The sequence below is a fragment of the Vicugna pacos genome, chromosome 25 (assembly GCF_048564905.1).
Source record: "Vicugna pacos chromosome 25, VicPac4, whole genome shotgun sequence".
In the NCBI taxonomy this organism is placed as follows: domain Eukaryota; kingdom Metazoa; phylum Chordata; class Mammalia; order Artiodactyla; family Camelidae; genus Vicugna; species Vicugna pacos.
In genome coordinates this window covers 32885817-32905067 of record NC_133011.1, presented here as the reverse complement: position 1 = coordinate 32905067, position 19251 = coordinate 32885817, and the positions used below count along the sequence as shown (strand labels likewise).

Genomic DNA, 19251 nt, shown 5'->3' with positions numbered 1-19251 from the left:
CAGTGTGATATCTACATGAGGACATAAATCAGTAGGAAGGGAGTACTGAGTGCGGAAATAAACCTACGGATGTACGGTCAATTGATTTTTGACAAAGGCACCTAGGTAACTCAAAGGGAAGATAATATTGAAGAAATGGCACTGGAGCAATTGGATATCTACATGCAAATTAAAAGTAGGTATCACTGCACATCTATTAAAGTGGCTAAAATCCAAAACACTGGCAAACGCCAAATGCTGGAAAGGAAGGATGTGGAACAACAGGAACTCTCCTTCATTCAACTGACTATAGTCTTTTAGGTCTATTTCTAGATTCCCTATTCTGTACTATCAATCCACATCTGCCTCCAGGCTACCTCTACATTGTCTTGGCTACTACAGCTTTGTAATAAGCCTCCAAATCAGAAATTGTATGTCCCTCTACTTTAGTTCTTCTTTTTCAGAATTGCTTAGAGTATTCCAAGGTCCTTTATACCTCCAAACAAAATTTAAAATCAGCTTGCTAATTTCTATTTCAGAAAGTCTGCTGGAATTTTGCTGGGGATTGCACTATCGCTTCATTTCAGGAGACATAATACCAGTATTACATCTTCCAACCCATGATCTTAGTGTTTCTTTCTGTTCCTGTATCTCTTTATTATATAGGTATTGTTTTTGTAGTTTTCAATGTACAGGTTCTGCATTATGTTTTCAGACTTATCCTTAAGTATTCTTTTTTTGATACTACTGAAAATGGAATTTTTTTCCAAAAATTCTTATTTCCAATAGCTCTTTGCTAATGTATAGAAATATTAGTTCTAGTGGCATCTTGGTAGGTTCCTTAGACTTTTTCATGTATATAAACTGTCACCTGCAAATGTTTCTTCTTCCTTTCCAAGTGGGATGCTTTTTATTTGTCTTCATTACCCAGCACCATATTGCACTAGTGGGACCTCCAGATTCATGCTGGATAGAAGTGTTGATAGCGGACAACCTTCTGGACTTGTTCCGTATTTTAGGGAGGAAAGTATTCATTTACCATTATGAGGGTTAAGTGTCTTGATAGATGCCCTTTACAGTTAAGTAAATTCCTATCTATTCTTTTCCTTTTAGTTTTTAATCATGAATGGATGCTGAAATTTATGAAAAGCTTTATCTTAATTTATTGAGATGAACATAATAATTTCATTATTTTATTGACAGTAAACCAACTCTGTATCCCTGTGGAACACTCAGCTTGACCCTGATACCGTATCATTACTACAGACCACCGGATCCACGTGGGTACTGTTTTCTTGACGCCTGTGTCTGTGTTCGGGGGGTTATGTACTTGTCTGTAATTTTCTTCCCTTGTGGTGTTTTCTTCTGATTCTCGTATGAGGTCAAAATTGTCTCAAAAAGAGTGTTCCTTTCTTCTCTATTTTCTGTCAGTGTTTGTGTAATATCAAGCTTTCTTCCTTAAGTGTTTTGACAGAATTCACATTTAGGCCTTGAGTTTTGAGGGAACATTTTCAATTACAAATTCAATGTTTATGAAGTTTTGGTCATTTGCATCTTTTGAGAAAATTTTGTTTCATGTAAGCTATTAAATTTATTGGCCTATGGTTTTTCATAATATTCCTTTTAGAAACTGTGTTGGGTATGTTGTAATATTCCCTCTTTCATTCTAATTTTTGATCAGTATATGTAGGAGTTAACCACTTTTATTTATTGTTCTGTTCAAAGAATCAGCTTTTTTGTTTATACTGTTGCTTCTTTATTGTTTGTCCATTTAGTGTTTTACTGATTTTAGCACATTTCCTTCCTTTTCCACTTATTTTGGTTTTAATATGTTTGTTTTTCTAGTTTTTAAATCTTTAATCAGTGACTTTTGTATTCTTATTTAAAACTTCCATTCTTGAAAATTGAGATATAATTGATTTTAGTTTCAGGTGCACAACATAACAATTCAGGATTTATATATATTGCAAAATGATCACCACAATAGTCTAGTTAAAATTTGTGTACTTTCTTTTTAGTGAAGCATTTAAAACTATAAATTTCCCTCTAATATTCATCAGCATCCTACAAATTTATCATGATGTATTTTCATTTTCATCCAATTAAATATTTTTTGATTTTAGTTTAACTTTTCTCTGACTCTTGGATTGTTTACAAGTATGTTGATAATTTCCAAACATTCTGGGTTCTTTTCAGATACCTAATACTGATTTCCAGTTTAATTTCATTGTTGTCAGAAAAGTTACGCACGATTTCAATTTTAAATGAATAGAGACTGTTTTATAGTCTGCCTTCTGAGGGCTCCATGTGTACTTAAAAAGGAAATTTGTATTCTCATGTCGCTGGGTGGAACATTCTCTCAATGTCAATTAGGTTGAGCTGAGTGTTCATTTTTGTTCAAGTCTTCTATCCTGATTCCTGATTTCCTTCTACTTTTGTTCTATCAATTAGTGTTAAAGGAGGGTTGAAATCTTCAATTATAATTGTACATTTTTCTATTTTCTATTCAATGATATTAGTGTTTGTGTCATGCATTTTGATACTCTATTAAGAGGACTATAAATACATTTTAAAATTTCAATTTACTTTGTGTGTGTGTGTGTGTGTGTGGACAAAAGAATCAGAGGATGATAGATAAAGACCTGTAAGGTATAAAAGAAGGTAACATTCTATTAGGAAGCAAAATGGAAAGACAAAAAAGAGAATATAAAACTTGTAAAATTTCCAAATGCTAAGGAAGAGCTTGTTTATGTATTTTTAAAAGAGATGTTAAGTTGCAAAATTGTACTGATTCTATTTCATATATTTAAAAATGGTAACAGGCTGATTTTTCACTAGGCCAGTATTTACAAATTAGAAATCATACCCTTTGCAACTGTTTCAATTTACAGTGAACAATTTTCAGTGGCAGAAACAAAGCCCCACTGTGCCTAGCAGTGTCCTCAGTTGTACATATTGACATTGGCTTTTTCCTCCCCAGCCCTACTTTTCCGTCTTCCTCACTCCAACTTCCTTAGGGGATCTCTTAAATACATTAAGGACACTTAAATCTTGTCTTCAGATCTACTTTCAGGGGAACCCAAAGACAACAGGTACCAGAAATGGATTCTAATTTTTCAAAATTCCCATAGAGAGGTCATAGTCAGAAAACATTCAAAGACCACTGTTTTAATTAACACATTATTTCAGTGCCCCCAATCCCCTCAACCTACAAATCTATTATCTTTCCTTTCTTTTGCCTCTTTGGTTCCTTGCACTCTTTGATATAACTGATCCTGTCAAAAAATATGTTTTTTTGTTTCCATTGGTCTACAGACTGTGATCCTATTAACACTAATTTCATATCAAACCACAGAACTCAAGGGCTGCCACACAGATGCCATTCAATATGTCTACTATATTTAACTTTCAACTTCATAATTTAGGTACTTAATTTGCTTCATTTAACTCTCAAAACCAGGTTCTAAGCTAGATATTATTCCCACTTTATAGATAAGAAAACCAGTGCTCAGGCAGATCACTGCTAGAGAACTGTCAGAGTGAAAACCCGAGAACTGCAAAGCTCATGCTGCTCCAGTTTATGAAATCGTTGCTCCCTGACGCAGTTCCTCCATAGCTTGGTACCACATAGGGTACTGCAAGAGGCCTCTAATAACAGACTGCTTCTCTTAGGAAGAGAAACTAAAGCCTGAAGAATTGCCTGGATTTGTAGAGACCCAACAAAGGAGAATTTTCCAGAAGAGGAAAGTGATACGAAGGCAAGAGACAGAAACAAGCATAGTCTATCTGAAGAGCGAGGCTCTGTTTACATGGATTTGAGAACTGGTTAGGTGAAGTCTGCACAAGAGGTCCAGATTACACAGACCTGACTTGGGTTGAAACAGGGAGATGGTTTCAGAGAAGAAAACGGAAATGACAAGATAGTCGAGACAGCCCTGCTAGGAAAAGGACACGCGTTTGAATAGCGCGGGGTTTGCATCTTGAACCTGCTACTTAACACGGGACATGTTTCTAAAGGTTTCTAAACCTCAGCTTCCTCATCTTGAAAATGACCCTGCTTCACCTCTCAACAAAGGAACTAAATTAGATGCTCCAGGTAACATGCACAACACCTGGCATGGAGCAGTTACCCAGTACCAGTCCTCCAGCTTGACAGTAGCCATTCTGATGAGTCAGAATGAAGGCAAAATTAAAATTTCAGAAGCTCCATGATGGTTTACAGACAATGGACTACTAAGCAGGACTGAGGAGGAGGAAGATGACACCACCCATTTTGAGGAACCAGAACATCCGGTGATGGAACGGGTAACGGCGGGGACTGCGAGTTTCAAGCCAGGGCTCTTGGGATGCTATTAAAGCAGAGAGTGTGAAGATGGCAGGAGACCCAGTTGACTGGGGGAGACAGGGGACCTACATTTTGAACATATGGAATATGAACATCTGAGAGGACATAAGTCAGTGGAAATCATGTTAGGAAAAAGGATTCTACCTGAAATTAAGAGAATACTCAATTTTCTTTAAGGAAAGAGTGCATTACTCTTAAGTTTGAAAATAATGAGCCAGTGGAACCACACATGAGTATGAAGAAGTACACATCTTACTCCTCAGTAACGTACTAGGAAGGTTACCTCCCCACCAGTGCTCTGTCTGGGTAGCAACGAAAAGCTACCTTGTCAAGAAACACCCTTCCTAGTTTATTGCTTTTACTTAAATTTATATACTCATACTTTTTAAGCAAGACTAAGTAGAAAGAAAACCAGCTCATCTGAAACCTCTCCCAGTGGGCTTACTTCTCAAAATCAAGTTGACTCTCTTAAGGAATCACTCAGCTGACTAGTTGCTAAAAGGCTGCTACCAATTGTTGACACACTCTCTATTAAATGGGTATGTGCATACAAGTAATCTGATACAGACTTGCTTTAAAAATATAAATTAAAAAATTCAGAATTTCAATTCCTATATATAAAAGCAGAGCAAAAATTCAATATCCTACGTAGTAACGGAACTTCCAGTTTGCGGGCTGCTAATAAACACAGCAATCTAATTTAAGACACCCCAATAACAAATGCACATTAACTTAGCTGTGGTCATCAGGAATTGAGAATATGAGTGTTACTGGGTACACAGGGCTCTCTGTGTATGTGAGAAGAATCTAGGCAACACCACTATTCATAGCTTGTTAAGGATGCTATTTGCTCCATTCTGAAAAAAAAGATATACATTACATGTCTAGAATTTAACCACAATAGAAGATCAGAGCCATTACTTTAAAACACAAATGAAAGATAAACTATCAATCTTAAAATATAGACATTAGCAAGTTTACTCCACACATGAAATATAGGCACTATTTTTACTTTAATATGCATATTTAATAACTACCTCATATCACCTCTACTAAAGCTTTTCATTTCTCAGTAAGATCTTTGACAAAGTTAACGTATCGTAAGTAAATACACAGGACGTATTTTGTATCTGTGATCTTTGGCACATCTGTCAAGTTGGAGAATCTCAAAAGGCAATACAAATTTCTAATGACTGTTTTGCACATTCTTTTAATCATTTTTACATCAAAATATAAGGCTGCAAAAAGGCAAGCTGAAATTTTAGGATATGTGGAATAGTTTTAATAAAGAGTTTTACATACAGTACCTTACATATAGAACAGTGTGTTTGCAAATTTAAATAATATCTGAATGTACAGTGGCATGTATTCTTATCAAAGATAAATTCAAGTTTACTGTCTATCAGTTCTAAAATGCATTTATACAGATCGCTAGAACTGATAAACAGAATGAGGCATAAAATATTCAAGTGTTACATGTCACCAAATAGCCTCCTCTTAACAGTCTTTTTTCCCCTTTTTAAAAAAAGTTTCAAAACCTGTACATACATTTTTAGTTTTTAAAAACAGTCTGTTGAAAGGTAACATTTCATGTTAACCACCAATTCTTATGGTCTATAGTAATAAAACTAGACATGTGTAGATATATAAATATGTGTAGGTTATGTACATACGTACGCTGAGTTGAGTGTCTGTTTCAAACAAGCACACACACTTGACGCACACCTGCGCGTGAAGCACTGGGGGCGGCACACAAGTCACAAGAGCACTGGCAGACGGGAGGACCTGGGCTCAAAATCCAGCAAGAGCTGACACAGCAACTTTGTTGCCTTTGGTTTCAGAAATCTGTCCACTTGTGACCAAAGCTAAAAGTTTTGAGTGCGTATGTATTTTTTAAAAATAAAATTCATCTTCAGAAATGAAGCTTTTCCAGTATTTCCACTACCAGCAGTTAAAAAAATCCACAGCCACAAATTACTTTGATATTTCTGTCACTCCTCATCCCAGCTGAGGTTATTTACAATTTTTTTTTCTGAAGGCAAACACCAGGCATACTCAGGATCAAACTGTACGTTGAAGCCTGAATACTGAAATTCAACTCTATATATTCCATAAATAGTATATGTGACATATGCATTTCTGATGGACTGATGGCATCATGTAAGACCTGGGCGAGAGAACTCCCACGGGATTTAAAATTCTCTTTCCAGCAGTATCATCATCATTTGGCACAGTGACCCTTCTGCAAGCCATTCTGTTTTTACAGTGAGCTTAGCGTCAGCAATAAATTCCAATTATTTCATTGTTGTTAAAATATATTCATAATGAAGTAAGAAGCCCACAACTGTCTCCCTCAGAAGTGAGACTTCTACTGTCAGTTTTCTGATTAAGGACATTCATCACCTAAGAAACAGCTCATGATCCTATAAAAGTTTAAATACTCTATAAACTTCAGTGTAGTTGGATCAACTGCAGAGAAGACAGTTCTTACACAACCTTATAGAACTCTCCAGAATTTAAATTGCCTCTACAATGTTGTTTTTGGCCAAATGCTGGTTTACAGACATAGACCTTTTTGCTAAAAACTATATAAATACACCGTATGTCTTTCTACAGGTATCTCCAGCTTCACGTTAGCAACTATTCAACATTCCTGCCAACCTGGCTCCCTTAGCGCAGATTATACTCTACCTCTACTGATCCTGGCATATGATCTTGCTCACACTTTTTTTTTTATATTAGCTTCCTTGATAAAGTTGTTCTTTTCCTTTCCACAGTGCCATCCTATTGATGTCACAAATCAGTAAATGACCAAACATCACTAAGCTTTTTATCTATCCACTTAGCAGCCACGTGGATAATAAAAATTAGTCGACTGAACAGAGCCACATTCACTGCATTAGCTGTTCACTGCTGTCATACAGAGCAGAGAGCTGCTATCTGCTGTACTTTGCCCATGTCAATCAGGAGCTGTTTGATGTGGCGTTTAAGTTGGGGCAGCCTGGCAAGTGGATCAGGTGGCTCCAACTCCCCCGTGAAATCAAGCCAGCTTTCCAGAACTAAAAGAGAGAAGAGAACAAACAAATTAAATGGCAACTGGAAAAAGTGACAAAATGGTATAATTAGAGGGTTGCAAAGGTGAGATGGAGAAAGAGTTCACTTCCCTTTCTCTAGAAAGCCATTTCTGAGTGGTTTAGCATCCTTTATACCTCATCCCACAAGTGTTCTAGTCTCTGCTGGTAACCTTTACCTGTTATTTTATCTGCTGTTATTTTAGGTAATTTTTACCCTTTATAGATATAAACTAACTTCATTTTGGGTGTCTTCTTTCACTGTCTTCTGGAACAGGAAACAGCAGTTCCCTGTGCCTGCTCCACTTTCTATTAATTTAGGCTTGAACTAGCTCTAATTTATCTTAAATGAAATCTAGCTACTCTAACCACTTTTTTTTTAATTCAGAAGTTCTTTTTAACAAGGAAAAGGAGGTAGCAATTTCTCAGTGTCCTTTCAGTCCCACTATTTTATCATTACTTCAAAAAATGCAAACATATTAGAAGTCCAGGTAGAATATAATTAATATTCTATACTTTTATTAATAATAATAAGGGATAGCATCAAGTTGTATTTTTTCTTCTTCAAAAATCTACTTAAAACTAACTCTACAGCTTCCTTGTAGACAAATGGAAGAAGCTTCTGAAATGGGTTTCCCCTTCCTCTTTTCACAGGGAAAAACAAAGCAGTAGGAATTCTAATTTAGTGTGGGGTGAAAGTATCACATGCTTTTGCAAATAAAAAGAGGGAGGGTAGGAAATATAATGTATGAGGCTAAAAAAAATGGAGTCAAAAAGAATAGGAAAAATACTAGATTAGGAATCAGGTAATCTAAATTACTGTATTTTCTGAACCATAAAATGGGGATAATATTTTTCTTGTCCACTCCTCAGGGCTCCTGTGTGATAAAACAAAAAGTAAAGAAGGAAAAAAAAGAATGTGTATGCAAACTTAAGGTTTACCTACTTAACCTCGGAGGAGTTTTCTGTTGTTGTTGATTTCACTTAATAAATACTGACCAAAGTTTAAAAAAAAAGTGACCAAAGTGAAAACAAAGATTCAAAATGTTTTCCCCCATTCCCCCGTATTTCAAATATGCTTAAAGTCCTTATGCTGACTTCCAAAGAAAACACAGTTCAATGAAACTAATAAATATTCCATATATGGTATACACTGAGCCTAGCAGATGGGCAGTATTTAATAAATGTCCATCTTAAAAAAAAAAACAAACCCTAAGCTAATATGCAGTCACACTCCCTTGAGACTAAAAACCACACATGCCAGATGTGTCACTACAATGTAAAGAGCTCCATCAGATGGACCGCATCTGCAGTTTTCATCCCATAATTTAAAAAACTGAAGAACCTCTTTATAATCACAATAAACACACTTTACAGACTACAGTAACTGTATTTCAGTTGTCTCTTCAATTACCATCAACTTCTTTTTCTATCAGGTCCATCCTGCTGGTGACCTCATTCTGCACGTTCTCTATGTGCGTAAGGAGATTGAGCTGCCACTGAAGATGTGCGTCCCCGGGGTCTTCAGCGCCCCTTTTATCATTGTAAACAAATGCTGTATTTCTTTCAGCTGTATTCTTCTCCATAGAACCATTGGGAAAAACAAAGAATGGGGTGAAATGTAACATCATGAAGGGAAATGTACATTAAAAACCTCATTATCCACAATGATCAGTGAAACCCAATCTGACCCCTAGAGGATTTTTAAAGAAAGTGCTAGCACAGAATTAAATGCCATCTGATGGTCCTGAAAAGCAGACATGCCTGCTGTGTCTCCTCACAATGCCAAGCACAGTGCCCCGTAGTGTGGAGGGCCTTCCATAAAACTGCCGAAGAAATGAAGTTGCTAATTACATTCTGTAACTAGAAAGCCCAGCTAATTCAGACTGACCCCTTTCTCCATTAACCTAAACTGTGTCACAAGTGAAGTGAAGGCAAAAAGCAATAATGGGAAAAAAAAAAAATCAAGAAAGTTGGTAAAGGCCAGTATGAAGCATAATTAACTGTAGACTGGACTTCATTGTTGCAGCTAACTCAATGAACTGAGGGAAAAATAAAAATCTTTTAAAAACATAAAAAGTACAGAGTGCTTATTAAAACATACACACAAAATCTGAACTCAGATTCACCAGTGATAACTCATTTCCCTAAGAGGGATGTGAATTTGACAAAATAACTTATCACCAAATTTCATATAATATAAGCTTTTCAAATTCAGTTAAGTATTTATTTATAAAACTTACTTGATAAAAGAGGCCAGAAAAATAAACAACTAATTTTAAAGTGGTACTGCTCAGTGAAAATCAATAAAAAAATGAAGGCATGACAGCTCTAAGACAATCCCAGTGAATAGAAATTAAGTTTATAAATTCAACATATACAGAGATGTAAAAATTCAGCTTATTGCATAATGGATGGATATGCATATACAAATATGCTAAAATTTAAAACAAGAGGATTAGAGCGCCACCTTTTATCTAAAACACATTAAAAAGACAAGTTATATAACATATAGACACCCAGAAGCACTGTGATGTTTTCACACTCATTCTCATTTGAAAAAAATGTGGCTCATGGTTTTTAGAGATACCTAAACGTACTTATGAAACTGAAACTTCTGTTAGGGCAAAAGTTTACTGAGTGACTGCAATTCTGAATTAGGGGATAATTAAATGTTCGAAGGGCCAATGTTTTCTCGAAGAAAAAGCAAAAATGTGTCTGTACTCTAACGAGGTACTTGTGAACTTGGAAAAATCTGTGAATTCAGTATGTTTCGTTTCATAAAATTTCCCTTTGTTCTATCATATTTCCAAGCAAAGACAAACGATCCAGTTGTACCTTTTCGGGCACTCCATCGTCCTTTGCTGGGTATCGTGAGCGGCTTCTCTCTCTCACGTGGAATTCCTGTTCGTCTTCAAAACTGCTAACGCCATCGTCGTCATCTGAGCTCCCAGGGTCCACAAGAGATCTGCAGTCTTGACCAAAGCTCTGTGGCTTCTGGTAGCTGTGCTCACTTGTTATGTAAGTTCCTTCCACTTTTAGGGGCAAACGAGGTGGTTCCTTATGGTTTTGTACATGATATTTCTTTTCTTCCACATTAACCGTGTCGCACACTGTTATTTTTTTCTCTACCCCGGCAGTTACTTGATCTTGATCTTTCCGCTTCCCAGAACAAGCCCAGAGATGCAGGTCAGGATGATGTTTATTCCTTAAAACAAAGTTGGAGAAACATCAGTTAAAAAAAAAATCCAGCAGTAAGTTTAATGCTACAATAGATTTCAGAATATAAAATTATATGGTTAACCCTCGGTTATCCATGCCTTCTGAATGCTGAGTGGACTGACTTAGGTGGACTGACCCCACTTCCCTGTTGAAGACTGAGACCACCACCAAGGCAACTAGGTCAGGAGGAGGTCAGGGACTCAAGACAAAAGTAAAGGTGCTCTTTAGGTTAACCTGCGCCAGGATTTCATCCAAAATTTTATTTCTCACAGTTTTATAGAAATAAAACCCAGGGAGAAAAGCAATACTGAATGTAATTCTGAGACAGTTCACACATAACCCTTCTCTTTCTGCTGATTTTTCATGTATTTTTAAAAATTGTACGACATGAAAAACCTTTTATGTGAGCATATTTAAAAATCTTTAGTCAATCAAAAAGTGACACTTGCTCTTGACAAGCAATTCAGACTACCAGTACGTACAAAGTAAAAACCTCCCTGCTGTGGCAGCTGTAAATAACTGAGGTATAATCTGCCAGACTTTTTCTGTATATATACAATTTTTTAAACGGGTAAGCACACCTTTTCTTTTCACACAACTGGGGCTCTCGTATCATTTGCCTTCTTCATATGTAACATATATGGGCATCTTGCCTTGTGAGTACAGATAGATTTCCCTTACTTTTACTCTAGTAGCTAAAATGGTACTAATGTGCCACCGTCTAGTCCAGCCAACCAATTCCCCACTGACAGATGTGTGTGTGTCTGCATGTGTGTACCTTTGCACACAACTGGGAATATTTCAGTCAGATAAATTTCTAGATATGAAACTGCCAGATAATGTATGCAACATTTAAATTTTAACAGGTACTGCCCAAGTGGCCTCAAAAGAGGCTGTACTAATTCCATGCTCACCAAAAGTCTATGACACCTGTATGCATGGAGTCTGCCGAGGACGTGATCAGCCCTAGCCGGGCAGGTGATCATGAAAAGGCATCTTCTAGGAAGACCAGTGGTAGAAGGTTATCCTGGCTGTGAGTGAAGGCCTGGAGCTATGAAAAAGCATGCTTCATTCAGGGATTATGGCTGTGTACAGCTGGACCATTTAGGGGGAAAATTAGGAGAGGGAAGACATGGCAACACAATGGTAGAGAGACTATACATCATGGAAGGACTCAGAGTGCACGCAGGGGGAGCCTGGACTTTGTTCACTGGGCACCAGGAAGACACTGTGGTATATTAAGCTGAAAACAGACAAGCTCATCTTTACTTCTTACTAAGATTGCACTGGCAATCGTATGAGGGATGAACTGAGTACAGGACTGGAGCCGCAGGGAATTAACAAGGCATAGCAACTGTTCATGTGAAAAGAACAGCCGGGCGGACACAGTCTGAGTGAGGAGAGAGCTGGAGATACTCAGTGCACCAAGCTGCCGTGGGGGGGACGGGATGGAGATAGAGGAGGGGAGGCGCACACTTCCAGCCCAGGCGAGTGAGTCTCAATGAAGGAAAGCTTGTGAAGAACCTGTTTTATGTATAATTAATTAATTAATGGCACTGGAACTTGAACCCAGGACTTTTTAAAAAATTTCATTTCTTTTGTTTATTTTCTTGAGGGGGGTGGTAATTAGGTTTATTTCTCTTTTAATGGCAGTACTGGGGACTGAACCCAGGGCCTCGTGCATGCTAGGCACGCGCTCTACTACTGAGCTATATTCTCCCCCATAAAATATATATATTTTAAAGAGGAATTCTAGGCAAGTATTAGGAAGAACTGAAAATAAGAACTTCAAGAACATTCTGATACGTCACTTAGGGAGGTTCAGGGGGTTTTTGTCTTTTAAGGGGAAACTGTCTGGGATGACTGAAACATATTTGGTGCACAGCAGACACATGGGTTACATGACCTGTTAGCTCCCTTCAAAGCCAATCTTAAGGTAATTTTAAAATATACCTTTGAATCTATTTCATCTTGACAGCAGTCCTGAAGGAGGACACAGCCTACAGGGCGCACCACAGCAGCCGCGCCTTCGTGCACATGGCGAGCACGCGGAACGGTGGGACAGGGACTAGCATCTGCTGAAATACCAGGTGCCACATTTCCCTCTCCCGCACGCATCCACCCCGGGACAACAGGCGTGAAGCAGTTACTCATCCAGAATGCTACTAATCTTTCCTTCTGTTTTTTAAGTTAAAATTTATTCAAATCTATTCTGTTTTCCAAACTGCTAATCTGAACCCACAAAAAGCCAACTGATTTAGCTTGAATTAAAATTTACACTGAAGTGTGACCGTCCCTTCACTTACTTCAGTATTCCAATCTTCAGCTGTAACCCGTGCAGTACCTCTGTAACTCCATAGACGTCAGCGAGCAGGTGATGTGTGGAGACTATCTTTTTGGCATTGAGATGAGAGTAATTTTCTTTTAAAAATGATAACCCACACATTCTCCCATTATTCAACCAATCCTTATCATAACGATACTTTGCACTCCATCTCTGACCTGTAGATGAAGTTGACATTCAAGTGACAAAAGATTCCACTTCAACTGCTACCCAGCTGACATCAATCAGTTAAGCAAAGCGAGTTCTAGTACTAAGAACAAATTCAAAAGATGAGCAAGACAGTGCTTCAAAGAGCTGGTACTGTAAGAGTTCCCCTATCTTCAGACTTCTTGCCCAGTTAGGAGAAAAACTCCGTTAAGAATGTGGTCAGTGGCAGGTCACACCTGCAAAGGAACCTTGAGTGTATCGCCTTCCATTTTTTACATATCTGTCATCTGCTCTATAAAAAGGCTAAAGGGGCTGGACAGACATTAGACAGGGGTACCTGTTTCTCTCACTAACATTTATTTTGAACTGGATGGAACAAAGAGTTCTAGTTGAGTGAACAGGGACCCCTTCCCAGGTCTAGTATCTCAGAATCCTATATAACCATGGATCTTCGACATCAGTAGTTATCATCTCCCATCACAATTAGCTGCGTCTATGTCTGTGCCCCTGCTATACTATGAGACAGTGGAAGGTGCAGTCAGAACCCATCATCTTACCTCTTATCACAGAGTTGGGCAAATAGCAGGCATCCAATAAATGCTGCTGGATGAATGAGTGAACAAATGTCTATATTCACATAGGTCTGAATAATTCTCCTGCTTCTTAATGTTATTTTATTTTTTTGACAGACATGAGAACACAGTAGCCTTCTATTGGAGAATATCTAGATGTGCTCTGCCTCAGAGCTGGAAGTGTACACGACATAGAACCTTGCTACTCGGAGAGCCTCTAGCGTGGACGGAGGGACTACCACGTGGTCGGGGAGCCAATGGTACAGGCTTTCCTGCCGGCTCGGCCAGGCCAGTACCGTCCCTGTGCATAAAGCTAGGCACATTCTGTATCCTAACTGCCTCATCAGTAAAACAAAGGGATTGTACATGATAATCTAACATCCCACTGGCTCTAAAATTAGGTGGATGTGCAGCACCATCAGACACACATTCAAAACCACGTCAGGACGAATGTGAGTTCAGAATACGATGCCATCCAAATAGCCACACGTAAACCTATTCCAAAATCAGTACATGGGAGTATAGAAAGGAGCTGGTTCTTCTCCAGGAAAAACCTTCCAGTAAGGCAGCAATTATACTGATGAATTTATGCTAATGCTTTTGCCTAAGTAATTAACATGGAAAGTAAAACTGTAACAGTAATTAATATGGAAAATAAAACTATAACAAACAGTGAAAAATATTTTAAAACGTGAACATGGAAGCACAGTCTAACTGACAAAGGGGGCATGGTGCCTTACATAGCCGATGCGATCTGGGGTTTGGAATGAGACACTCAATGTCTTGTGGTGAGCGCAGGGAGCGGAGTCTTACCAGGAGGGTCTCGGCAGATGTAGCAGATGTACTGGTCTGGGATGCTCTCCTCCAGCAGCCCCATGCACACGCTGTGCTGCCAGCACAGGCACTCTTCACACTGCCGGGAGACAGGGGGCGCTCACGGTCACTGTTTCACTCTAGCAACAGACACCTTCCCTTCTCTCCCATCAGCTGCCTTAGTCTTGCTGGTGCTGCCAACAGCTCAATTCCTTATTTTTTTGTTTTTTGTTTGTTTGTTTGAACTTAAGTATAGTTCATTTACAATGCTGTGTTAGTTTCTGGTGTACAGCACAGTGATTCAGTCATACAGATAGATATATATTCTTTTCCACATTCCTTTTCATTATAGATTATTACAAGATAGCCAAGACATGGAAACAACCTAAACGTCTATCAACAGACGACTGGATAAAGAAGTTGTGGTGTGTGTGTGTATATATATATATATAGAGAGAGAGAGAGAGAGAGAGAGTAGAATATTACTATATATATATATAATATATATAGTAGACTACTACTCAGCCATAAAAAAAGAATGAAATAATGCCATTTGCAGTAACTTGGTAGGACTTGGAGATGATGATACTAAGTGAAGTAAATCAGAGAGAGAAAGACAAATATCACATGATATCACTTATATGTGCAATTTAAAAGAATGAGATAAATGAACTTATTTACAAAACAGACTCAGATAATTCTTAATCCACATAACAAAAGCAAGTGATCATTTACAATGAATTTTTTGAAACTGTCAACTATTTCAAGAACTTGCGGCACCCATTAAAATGTGCTATGATAAACTGGTTTACTCATTAAAAAAAGTTATAAAATTATTTCTCTCGTCTATCTCCCCACACTTAAAACTCTTAAAAATAGCTTATTAAAGTGTAGAGATTTTTCTGAAAAGGCAAGTTTGTAGCAGTGACTGTGGCAATGACCTCTTACAGTGCTACCTGTGTGGTGGACCTATAAATCTGCAGTTCCCTTATTTGAGAAAACCACTGAAAAGGGGGAAAAAGAGATTACTCTTTTTTTGTTTCTGTAACTAATGTCTCCAAATCTTCCAAATGCCATCACGAAATATCGGTTATACTTTCTCTCTTTCTTAAATACACTTTTTCTACAGGGAGAGGTTACTTGTAATGGTAATCTTTGCAACAAAGTTTTCCTTTCATCTTTGATACTGTGGTATTTTCCCTTTGAAGAGCGACTATACGACATAAATTATTAAACAGGATTCAGACCAGCAGGAGAAGGGTCGCTATGATCTACCCTTCAACGTGGATACTTAGCCACCTTAATGGCTCTTGAAAAGAACTTCAGCTTGAAGACCTCAGAGTAAACACCCTGAGAATGATCCTCAGGTAAGAAAACTGTCTACTTCATCTGATGAAGAGCTCTGTTACTACTGGTACTTGAAACATGCTGATAAGCTAGCAACCGACAACCGTCAAGAGGACGGTTAGTAAAGAGAACACAGACGTCTGGATGAATGTGCTGAGCACCCGAAACAACTCGTTCAGTGCTGAAAGGAAGACAGGTCACCTGAATCATGAAGCCGTTCTCCTCGTCCATCTCACAGACACATCGCACAATTTCGTTAAGAGCATCCTCTTCATCCTGGGATTCCTCAAAATTGGTTGAATCAAAGTCCTGATTGTACTCGTCCCCACTGAGGAGCAAACTCTCTGTTGAAGAGTCATCTAGGAAGTCCACGTCTGATAAGTCTAGAACATATATAAAAGGACGCTCAGCATTTTTTTCAACTTCACGCCGTTTCTCTAGAAAGAAAGGAGCTACGGGGAGTGAGCATAAGCAATTAAATGTTTAGAAAGAGAGGGCAGTCAAATGGGAATGGGGCATTTGTCTCTGGACAAAGAAACAAACGATTTCTGAAACTTGGGTAATTATGACTGCCTTACATCTTAACGTAAACACTGTTACAAGTAACTCAGAAAGTCTTCCCTGGTCTACTGATTACAGAGGCTATAGCTAAGGTCAATATTAATTATTTTCATTTGCAGTTTTTCAGTGCTTTCACAAACATTACCCCTTTAGATCCTCACAAGAACAATGGGTTGTAAAGAGAACAGGTTTCATCATTTGCACCATACAGATAACCAGCACTTGAGACAGGTGAAGGTGGCTGCCTAAGGTCCTAACATCAATACTGCTACTCTTGACAGTATCAGTATCGTCAACCATCACTGCACTTCATATACACCAGGTTCCATGCTGAGCACTTTAAGTTCTGTAACCTGCTCAGGAATGCAGCCAGCTAGGGGGAAAGCTGACTGCACACCAGGACTGTCTGCCTCTAAAGGCTGTGTTCTTGATGATTTCATCAGTACTTCTTAAACTGGGATTATGAGTTCCCTAAGTAATTTTAAAATTTTAAAATTTTATTTTGATAAAAATCTTTTTAAAATAAATAATTATATTCTAGAAATTAGATTAGATGGATGACCACTACATACAACTCTATTTAAATGCCAGGTGTCAGGGTTGTACTTATAACACTGTTCAGTCCAAGACTGCCATTTAGCTCAGGCCACTGAGAAAAAAACTGAGGCAAACGTAAGGAAATATTTATGACAAGGGAAAGAAATGATGACAGGGCACTAAAGGTTCGCCAGAGTGTGGAGAAATGTCAGGGAAACTGAGTCATCACATGGGACGTGATAAAAGATGGTAAATGGAGGCTAATCCTTGGAGCACTCTGGCTCCCCACCCTAACCTCTAATCACATTCTGACTTAGCCCTTCACCTGCTGGCTATTCACATCCCCTTCCTAGAACATCAAGAGTCCATGAGGGCAAGGGCTCCTGCACTGCTGAATGCTCCATATCCAGTGCTTAGAATGAAGCCTGATCTGTAAGACAGATACTCCAGAATGTTTTTGGAAGAGGGAAGGAGGGAGTTAGTATATGGAGAAAACTTCTTCAGACTTAATCAGACCAGATGGAAGCTGCCTGAATTCAAACTAAATAATTCATGCTATTTATATTTTAAATATTTCATATGATTTAGTGTTTCCTTAGCTTCTAATCTTACTTATTTTTTTCCCTGACTCAATATTTTTTAATTTTTGTAGAAAAATAAATGTTTTCCTCCCTTTAGGATCTTAAGACATCTTGGAGAAAGTTAAGGTTAGTAGAAATGAAATAGTAGTAGAGAAATACAAGAAAATGATCAAGGAGTAAGAAGTAAATTAATTAGATATTATAAAATTTTTCTAATATTAACAATATGAGCAGTTTTCAGAACCTGAAGAAATTTCATTTATTCATAATCTTGCAAGCTCAAATCCAAAATTTGTATTTTCTCTTGGGCTTTCCTGAATATAAGTTCATGCTTCAAAATGGCAGACTAGAACATGGATAAACAGTTTCAAACACTGTTACAGCATATATGTGGTATTAATCGGACGACAATCATAACAGAGTTAGAAATGAATTAAATGTAAAACCTATTAACATTGCAAGGAATTAGTGTGTCTCACACAGGCTTGCATGATGTCAGGCTTTATGGTGTTAGGATGCAAATTTAATATACGGCCAAAAAATCCAGTTTGACTAACTGGCAGCATCAAATCAATGCTTAGATGAATTCTGGGGGTTAAGCAAATGGGTCACTGGGTTGAAAGTTATAGAAGAAGAGCAAGTACAGATTCCCTCTTACACTGGAACAGCCACCTGGACAACAGCTCCACTTGAGTGGCCACAGAACACTGTTCTCTTCCAACTGCTACCCCTTGAACTGTCACTGCTGTTTCCCCAGACGGTATTCTCAGCGTGATTTCCAGATCAGCATTGCCTGGGAACTTGTTAGAACTCACAACTTCTAAAGGTAAGGCCCAGAAATGTGTTTTAAGACGCTCTCCAGGTGGTTCTGATGCAAGCTAACATCTAAGAGCCTCTCCGTTTTCCTTCTCACAGCTCCGCGCTTGGAACCATGAAGGGCGGGGGGAAGACAGAGAACTGAGGGCAGAGATCCATGACTCTTTCCAGCCCTCAGCTGTTCTAGCTCCAGCAACACTGCCACCCAGGTATAATCTCCCCATCTCCATCACTCTGTATAAGAAGACAGTTTTCAGACTTTGATGGCTCACACTATGGGTGTTCTTATGTGATTTTCAGCCCTGGCTACCAGGGCTATCTTGCCAGGATCTGTCCTCCCAGAAACCTCAGATTTGTGTTCTGCTGCAGGAGCCGGTATTGTATTTTAGCATCACAGGAATAAATATAATGTGCACCTGGGGTGAAGAACCACTGGCCCAAAAGGCAAAAGGGAATTTGTGTTTGTTAGAAAAGGGGGGGTGGACCTTTTCCTAATCCTCGCTCCCACCAATTTCTTTTTAGATTTGAGATTTAAAAATCTCAAAAATGCTATGTGCGTATCTTAGAGTAAAGGAAGGAATATGCTTCACTGAAAGGAAAGGCAGGAAGTGAGCTCCCCATAAGGTTCCTTGGGATTTTACGTAAGACGACCCCCACTCCTGACTCTTGTTCTTCGCTCCCTGACTCACTTCTGCTGTGCTAGAGCTCTGGTCTGGAGCCACTGCCGTCAATGTCTAGTTGCGAGTCTCTCTTCCCACCGCTTAGAACACTGGAAGGTTAGAGTCCTCATGCCTTCCACTGTCAGGACCTGACCTGCAGGAAAACCTGACAGATTCCAACTCCAGGGCTCATGTCACCACCTGACATGGCCTTCTCTCTATGGACCTAATACCTAAATGTGTTCAAATCAATGATT

At 38.5% G+C, this 19251-nt stretch overlaps 1 protein-coding gene across 14 annotated transcripts in view; it reads right to left on the bottom strand.

Moving 5' to 3' along the window:
- Positions 1 to 5147: 5147 nt before the first annotated feature.
- PHF20L1 (PHD finger protein 20 like 1) overlaps positions 5148 to 19251 on the bottom strand; it is a 70690-nt gene continuing 56586 nt past the window's right edge. For 10 of the 14 annotated variants that reach the window (XM_072949735.1, XM_072949738.1, XM_072949744.1 and 7 more), the window contains 6 exons: positions 16042 to 16223; positions 14494 to 14593; positions 12924 to 13119; positions 10234 to 10603; positions 8810 to 8975; positions 5148 to 7383 (listed from right to left, as the gene is read on the bottom strand). In XM_072949735.1, coding sequence (XP_072805836.1) covers positions 7241 to 7383; positions 8810 to 8975; positions 10234 to 10603; positions 12924 to 13119; positions 14494 to 14593; positions 16042 to 16223 — 1157 coding nt within the window. In that variant the 3' untranslated portion in view covers positions 5148 to 7240. The remainder of the gene's footprint in view (positions 7384 to 8809; positions 8976 to 10233; positions 10604 to 12923; positions 13120 to 14493; positions 14594 to 16041; positions 16224 to 19251) is intronic. The other 4 variants (XM_072949739.1, XM_072949746.1, XM_072949736.1 and 1 more) reach the window with 1 other exon arrangement.